This window comes from Strongylocentrotus purpuratus, unplaced genomic scaffold (assembly GCF_000002235.5).
Source record: "Strongylocentrotus purpuratus isolate Spur 01 unplaced genomic scaffold, Spur_5.0 spur5_contig_845, whole genome shotgun sequence".
In the NCBI taxonomy this organism is placed as follows: Eukaryota; Metazoa; Echinodermata; class Echinoidea; order Camarodonta; family Strongylocentrotidae; genus Strongylocentrotus; species Strongylocentrotus purpuratus.
Window position 1 is genome coordinate 1,652,220 of NW_022145552.1, and position 8,074 is coordinate 1,660,293.

General features: G+C 38.0%; 1 protein-coding gene across 1 annotated transcript; it reads left to right on the top strand.

Annotated features, from left to right (window-relative positions):
* The first annotated feature begins 3,568 nt into the window (after nucleotides 1-3,568).
* Nucleotides 3,569-5,074, top strand: LOC105440421 (toll-like receptor 4). Its single transcript, XM_011670528.2, has one exon. The coding sequence runs from the start codon at nucleotides 4,051-4,053 to the stop codon at nucleotides 4,858-4,860; it is 810 nt and encodes a 269-aa protein (XP_011668830.2). The 5' UTR covers nucleotides 3,569-4,050; the 3' UTR covers nucleotides 4,861-5,074.
* The last annotated feature ends 3,000 nt before the right edge of the window (nucleotides 5,075-8,074 follow it).

Below are 8,074 nucleotides of genomic sequence, written 5' to 3' on the forward strand. Positions count from 1 at the left end.
ACCCACTTTTCTCGTAGGGGAATACAAAAAGTACAATTATTATTAAGTACGTCAGAATGTTTTAAATCATCAATAAAAGCATTCTCGTTAAAATTCTTATAGTCTCTAAATCGTACTACATTATGAACATTCTTAGAAGTATTGTTGACATTTATACATGTGTATATAAAGTAATGATCACTTAAGGATATCTTAGCTACGTCACTTAGTATATGCTTATCTGGTACAGAAGTAAGAATATGGTCTAAACATTTAGAAGAGGTGCCTGTAACCATGGTGGGTTTATGGATCAATTGTGTTAATGAGAAGAGATTTTCAATCATATTAACAGGATTATCACTAAAACTTGCAGCATCAAACTTATAATCATAATTAAAATCACCCAATATAACTAGGTCCTTATCTTCAGATGCTACTTTCTCAAAAATATTCAGCATATTATCAAAATAAGAAGAGTCAGAATTCGGTGGTCTATATAAACACCCAATGATAAGTTTATCAGATTTCAATGATAATTCAATCCAAGTGGCCTCTACGTTAATACTTAACAAGTTATATCTTTCTGAAAAAACAATGATATTACGAACCTATATACAGACACCACCTCCTCTAGTGCTGTTATTCCTGTCTCTTCTTATTAAGTGATAACCATCAATTTTAACTACGCTATCATCTATCATGTCATGCAACCATATCTCAGTAAGACATAATATATCAAGATTGATCTTAGAGGTATATATCTATATATATATATATATATATATATCTCCCTCCCTCTCCTCTTTCGCCCTCTCTCCCCTCTCTCTCCCTTTCATTCTTTTTCTCTCTCCTTCCCCTATCTCTCTCGCTCGCTCTCTCCCCTCTCTCTATCACTCACTCTCTCACTACCCCTCTCTCTTTCTTACCATCTCCCTATCAATTCTATCTCGGATACTGATGTCACGAACGCAATACAGTCGTACTCAATCTTTCCCTCTCTATCCAACCATCGTGAACTCCCACACAGCTCCCCTCTACTTTATTTCAGTCCGATATCTCTTTCCCTGACTACAGGCGCGCACGCAGCCGGGGGGGGGGGGGGATGGATAAACCCCTCCCCCCCCCCCTCCTCAATTTGTTTTATGTGTGTGATTTTTGATGACTTTACCCTCCCTTCACTAAACGAGTCGTTGCGAAATTTTTGGCGCGATTTAAAAATGTTAACCCCCCCCCCCCCCCCCTTGAAAAAAATCATGCGTACGCCACTGGTACAGCTTGTAATGATTAATTATTAATAAAAAAATTGAAATAAAAACCAAAAAAACGATTTGTCTACTGAATAACTCTTCTAAATTAAAATTTGTCTTTATTAAGTGCTTAGCGATGACAGTGATGAAACAATCGATTATTTTAATATAGTATAAACCATAGATAAATCGTAGTTTTATATACTTCAGTGATAAAATTCTACACTGAAACAAAAGTCATTAGGCTTTAATGGGCTACTAAACTGAAAGTAATATTAAATAAACTCGTCACATTGGACATTTACCATTATCTGGACAACTCTAACAAAAACAATGAAAATTAATTTCATGAATTCAATTAATAAATTTATTGACTTTGCTTTCACTTGCACATTGTTCACGCAGAGTGTTACTTATTGAAATAAGATTACGCTTTTTAATAAATTCAGGCCTTTCATTTAACTGTGACTGTTCAGAGTGAACAAACGTTGCTGGAATCTCCTTCCTCTCTTAATTAACCATCAAGAAAGAGCTTCTTTGGTGCCCGAATTTCCTGAGGCTTGTGTAAAACGAAGGTAAAAATATGCGTTTCCTCCTACATTTATATTTGTTAAAACAACTAAGTGTGTTTTGATGTGTTCTTTTGTGATTTTTAAAGGTGGTACATTTTGGCATGACTTATGAATTGCACGTAAACAATTTTATACTAAGCTTAATAATTAAGCTGACTAATATACATGTTTAAGCAAACATAATGGGAATTATTTGTTTTTAAAAAAAAATCTTCTTCAGAAATGAAAAAATAAAAGAAGATACACAATCTTAAAACTGCTTTTCAATATCCATTTTATAGACAATACGTATGTAACAGCGAACGAGCATTGTACTTCAATCGACAGCTTAGATTATCTGAGAACATTTTTTGTTGTATGGTTCTCCTTTTTGCAGATAGGAATCGGTCATCATGGCTTTCAAACACTCACTGCTTATTCTCCATTTGGTGATCAGTTTAAGCCAAACCTTGCACGGGGTTGCGACATTGGTTCCCTCCAGGAGCTTACATCTAGATACTTCTCTTCAGGGATGTGATGAGGACTTTGAACGAAAGAAAGTTTTCTGCGGCGACCGAGGGTTCATTTCTGTACCCCAACATCTTCCAGAGGATACGGAGGGTTTGTACCTTGATAGAAACAACATCAGATCTCTCCTGAACTACTCATTTAGAAGATATCCTCTCATCACCGATCTGGAACTTTCCCACAACAATATTAGGGTGATAGAATCCACAGCTTTACATCCTCTCAAGGATTTAACGCGCTTGAACATTTCAAACAATATCAACCTTTTGCTTCCAGGTACAGGCCTCTTCAAATGGGCAAGAAAGCTGTCGCACTTAGATGTGTCTCTATCATACTTGAGATCGATCCCTAATGACATTCTAAAATGGAGTCGAAATTTGGATACTGTGAACCTTTTGGGAAACCTACTCACTGTCATAAACATAAGCTCATGTGGCACAGCAAGGCATGTCGACTTGTCTTTTAACATGATAGAAAACATTACAGAAGATGCTTTTAACTTCGTGTGCAACTCTGATACTTTGGATCTAACAAGAAACTTCATCACATCAGTGGATCAAAACGTAATTGCATCGCTCCATGTCAGATCATTGATACTCAGTCGGAACGCTTTGACAATCGAGGAACTGAGACACATATTCATCGGTATCTCCCGTTCAGTGATAGAAACATTTTCATTCACAAATGGCGCTGATTTGAGCATCGTTCCGAAAGATCTATTTGATCCACTGCGCGATTGTTCTCTTAAAATACTTGACCTCAACAATAATCACCTACACGCCCCTTACCCTTTCGTATTTTCGAATCTGACAAGGCTCAGGCAATTTCATCTTCAAAACAACGGTATAGTTACAATCGAACCGAATTTCTTTGAGGACATGCACAATTTAAGAAAGTTAGACTTAAACGATAACCGTATTAAAGATATAAACACGTACAATCTTTCATGGACAATAGACTTAACTGAGTTACAGTTATCCGGAAATTCTTTGACTGCAATTAGAGAATCTACATTTCGGGGTCTGCATAATTTAACGCTTTTAGATTTGCACTCAAACAAATTGCTCGTCATGTTGGAGGAGACATCTTTTTTGGAACTTAAAAGCATTCAAAAAATTGATTTGTCACAATGCAATGTCATGGGATTTCAGTTGATGATCCCAAGCTTAAAATCACTTTTCCTAAATAATATGAAAACACGCATGATGTTTCTACTACCAACGACGTCCTTTAAAAATGTAGAACTCCTGGAACGTTTGGAGATGATACACTCGAGGCTTTTGATTGGTAACCTGTGGAACCCACGCAAGAATGTCTCTCTTTTCGACGGATTGTTCAATATTACAGCTTTGGATCTGAGCAAAAATCCGATATACAGCGCTACACGGAATACAGAGGATCTGCCTCCCGGGGTCCTGCAACAGCTTTCCGCTTTACACAATCTTTCTCTAGAAGACTGCAACCTTTCTAAACTTCATCCACAAGCCTTCACAGGGTTGAAATCACTTCGGCTTCTAATACTAAGAAATAACAAACTTAAGCAGCTTCCTGTCGATTTGTTTAAGTCATTAGATCAAGTAACAAGCATTGATCTTGTTGGTAACGTTTTGACGGACCTTGATGGAGCGATCTTTTTGAGTAATCGAAAGTTAAAAACTCTTCTGCTATCAAGCAACAGATTAACACGTCTCGAGCAAAATACTTTTAAACCGCTCTATTCTTCTCTGTTATTCATCGACCTTTCAATGAACACTATCGATTGCAACTGTGATCTAAGCTGGTTTCCTACATGGCTAAGCGGACCACTTAGCCTCATTGAGGGCGATGACGACGACGACAAAGCCATATGTTCATCGGATTCTTTAGAGCCTTTTCGGGACGAGTATCTAATTGATTTCGATCCTAAAAAGTTCTGTAGCATCAACATCGCCCTGGTATGTTTGCCTACCCTCGCCATCATCTGTCTGATTTTCATCGTCGCACTCGTATACCACTACCGGTGGCCGCTGAGGTACAGACTGTTTCTAGTCAAACTGGCAGTTCTTGGCTACAAGGAGATGCGAGACGCTAGGGATCATAATGATTATGAGTTTGACTTGAATGTCATATTTTACGATGATGACGAAGAGTGGATTCGCGAACACCTCCGACCGGCTCTCGCAGAACGGCTTCCGCATTTTCAGAGGAATGTCTTTGGAGATGCGGACCTCGTCCTGGGAATGCATTACTTAGAGTCTGTTGACTACGTGGTGAGTCATAGTTACAAGACCATCATAGTGCTCAGCAGTGCTGCTGTGCTTGATCGCTGGTTCATACTCAAGTTCCGTACAGCCATGGACCACGTGAGTGACACTCTGACTGAATTCGTTGTCGTGGTCTTTCTCGAAGACATCCCAGATGATGAAATGCCATTCTTGGCGAGGTTGTACCTCAGTGATGGCAGACCATATATTCATTGGACTGAGGGCTTAAGAGGACAGGAGTATTTCTTCGATAAATTGACAACAAATCTTACCATCAATCTCCGGACCAACGACAGGATCCCCAACGAGTAATTAGAATGTGACACATGTTTCAATTTAGGGATGTTTTGCGTGTATAGTGCACTCTCTTTTGACTGTTATATACCTACATCTTGGAAATTTTCCTGTGACTGTGGACATTGCACTTTTTTCGACGGTATGTGAACAAAATTAATGTCGAGATATATTCGTTCTTCGTCTTTTTTAATCAAATATTTTAGCGAATTTATATTTCAAATTTGGACATTCTGCGCGGGCGCGTTCGCAGGAGGGGGGGGGGGGTGTTTTGGGGGTTAACCCCCCCCCCTCAAAATTTTTTAATAGTTAAAAAAAAAAAAAAAAAATCGGCGCGATTTAAATTTTGCGTCCGCCACTTCCTGACTATCTCTCGTCCTATCTGTATTATTATTCTTTTTTATAAATGATTTCAATTGATCGTTTCCCCGATCAACAAACCTACATGACTTTGTATATCCACTTTTATTCACTCTCCACCCCTCCCCCTTTCTCTTTTTCTCTTTCCTGCTCTCTCATTTTCTCAATCCCTTCTTTTCCCACTTGTTCTCTCCTCCAACGACCAAAGGTTTGTGTTCCATATCTTATTACTTTGCCGGATACATGTACACATCTTCCTTGAACTTTTGTCCAGTTCACTTGTCTTCTTCCCCTCTCGAATCGATCACTTTCATTCGCTGAGCCCTGCTTTTAAGACCGCTGAAGAGATAACTCATCCCTCTATATACTACTTATTCCATTCGCGATTCTAGATGAATACATGCACGTGTACATTAATCTATAATCAAATATTTTCAGGGGGATATTTGCAGTGGTCTACAAAAGTGCCTTCATTGACAGGACAGAAAAAGACGTTTAACCAATATTGGTATTTACTAGTTTTCTCGATGTCCCATTCATTTCCCCATTCATTTCCAACAAACATTAATTGCTTCTAAAATGTAAAGTAGGCTAGCTTGGAACCTTGAAGATATCTGTATTCCACCCCTGAAGAAAATAACTAGGACATGAACTTAACACATTGAGGATAAAAAGTTCAATTACGTAGCCTCAACTTCCAACGATCTTCGATAGAATTACCTATTACGTGTACTCGTCTCATTATGCATTGCATCTGAAATATCACCAAGTCTTGTAATCAAATATATGATGGCGTTCTTGTATGGTACGATCTAATTTAGATGGTCGAAGAGATTGCCCCAAATACGTCGGAAATAAACCCCCATTTAACCTGTCTAACTCCTTTTTCACGAATATTTATCCTTATGGGAAGTCTTATTCCAGTTTTTCATTTTACACCAGTTTTTTTCTCCATTAGTGCCACTTTGTGTCACCCTCATCCACGCGATTCGATTTTGTCATTTTTAAAGTTCTTTTAACGTATTGGATGTTATGTACATACTAGAGATTTGCTCATACATGTTTGATTTTATATATTTTGTCTAGATCTGTAGAAAAAAGGGCCAAATTTACTGTGTCATTTTCAACTCGATCTTGCCCGTATAATCTGATGATAGCGGTTGTTTCTTGTCAGCTTATTTTTTCCCCAGTACCCAACGTTAAATATTTTGTCATATTCACAAGCCTCCTTAAACACGTTTTCGATTTTATTAAGATCAACTTCGTACAATAAAGACATTCTTAAGTGTTCTATGATGGTTTACAGGTTGATTTCTAGCTATTTTTCTTATCGGTATGTGAGTTAAATGGTGGGGGATAATACAATGACAATGGGCACTTATATATCGCTCATATCGATCATGCAGTGGCTCTCATGTCGCTTTGACATTAACAGCCAAGCCGCCGAAGTAACTTGCGCTCGAGCATATCGGGTACCCATATACACCTGGATGGAGAGTGGCAAATGTAGATTAATGTCTTACCAAAGGACGATAATAATGGGTGGATTAGTGTCGGGCGACTTATCCACTATAGACCACAACTCAATTTGTAATAGTGTCATAATTTTATATAGAGGGGTGGGAAGAGGGGAATCGACCCATTGTTAACATCATTTTTTTTGTATTATTTTGTCTTATATTCATGCAAGTTTAGATCTTTTTATCTCACATTTATCTGGTGATGGCGTTTATTTATTGTGAGTTTCTTTTTTAATACGCCCCCGTTAAAACGTTTCCGATTTGTTGATTCCTGTCTGTTAGTTTTTCCCCCTAAACGAATTTCATTCATTAAAAACCGCTGACTTAAGGAATGTTCTTGGAAATCTGGGAACACTAATTCACATCTTTAACAAGTTGTGATTAGCTTTCAAAATTCATTTGAAAGTCCTCGTTCGTTCTTTTTTCTTTAAACTAATTTCTTTCAATAAACCTGTCGAATCATTAAAAGATGGTATCGCTTGTCACATCAAGGTTTTTTCCTATCTTTAAACATTGTGATTAACGTTCACGTTGTAGTAGACAGACCTCATCCTTTCAATTTTCAAACGAATTGCATCAATGAAACCGTTACCTTACGGAATCTTATTGGAAATCACAGTAACACTGATTCACATCTTCAAAAAGTTGTGATTAGCCTGTCAGAATTTCCTGGAAGGTCTTCGTGCATTCATTTATATTCATGGCATTCATTCATATAAAAATGATATTCGAAATCACAGTAACATAATTCCTCATCTTTGAAATCTGTGATTAGCTTTCAGAATTCGGTGGTGAGGCCAAGTTGTCCCTTGAAAATAATCCCCAGTTCCAGTACACCACCCAATAAATCGCGGCCATGTAACGTTGTAATCATTTTGACAGCTCCAACGCGGATGAGAGGAGCGACAAGTTTGTAATATCATCCGTTGCCGTGACAACATGAGATGAAATTTTTCATGCCTGCGCTCCTGACGTCGACACATATATACTGTGAGTGACAGGTCGTGTTCGACCAAACATATATTCGCTCTTTTAAAGAATGAGGAATAGGTTATATTCGCTTTAGAAAATAAGATCGTGGCGCTGCCGCTGATGTTGATCAAAGCTATTCAGCCACTTCAATCGGCCTATTTCCTTTGCCGGTGTTTAAGGTGGAATGTCCATCTCGTAATTCAGTAAGCATTACAAACAAAATAATGAAGGTCGTTCAACCATTTTCATTTTTTGCAACTTATGAATGAACAGTGCTGTCTAAACACCTGATCCAAATCAAGCAACATTTTTCGTTGAGTAGATTTTCCTTGCATTTACTCAGCACTTCGCACGCTGTGTGTTATCAGTATACTCCCAAA

Coding starts and splice junctions, on each gene's coding strand:
- LOC105440421 (XM_011670528.2), top strand. CDS start 4,051: ATGAACACTATCGATTGCAACTGTGATCTAAGCTGGTTTCCTACATGG.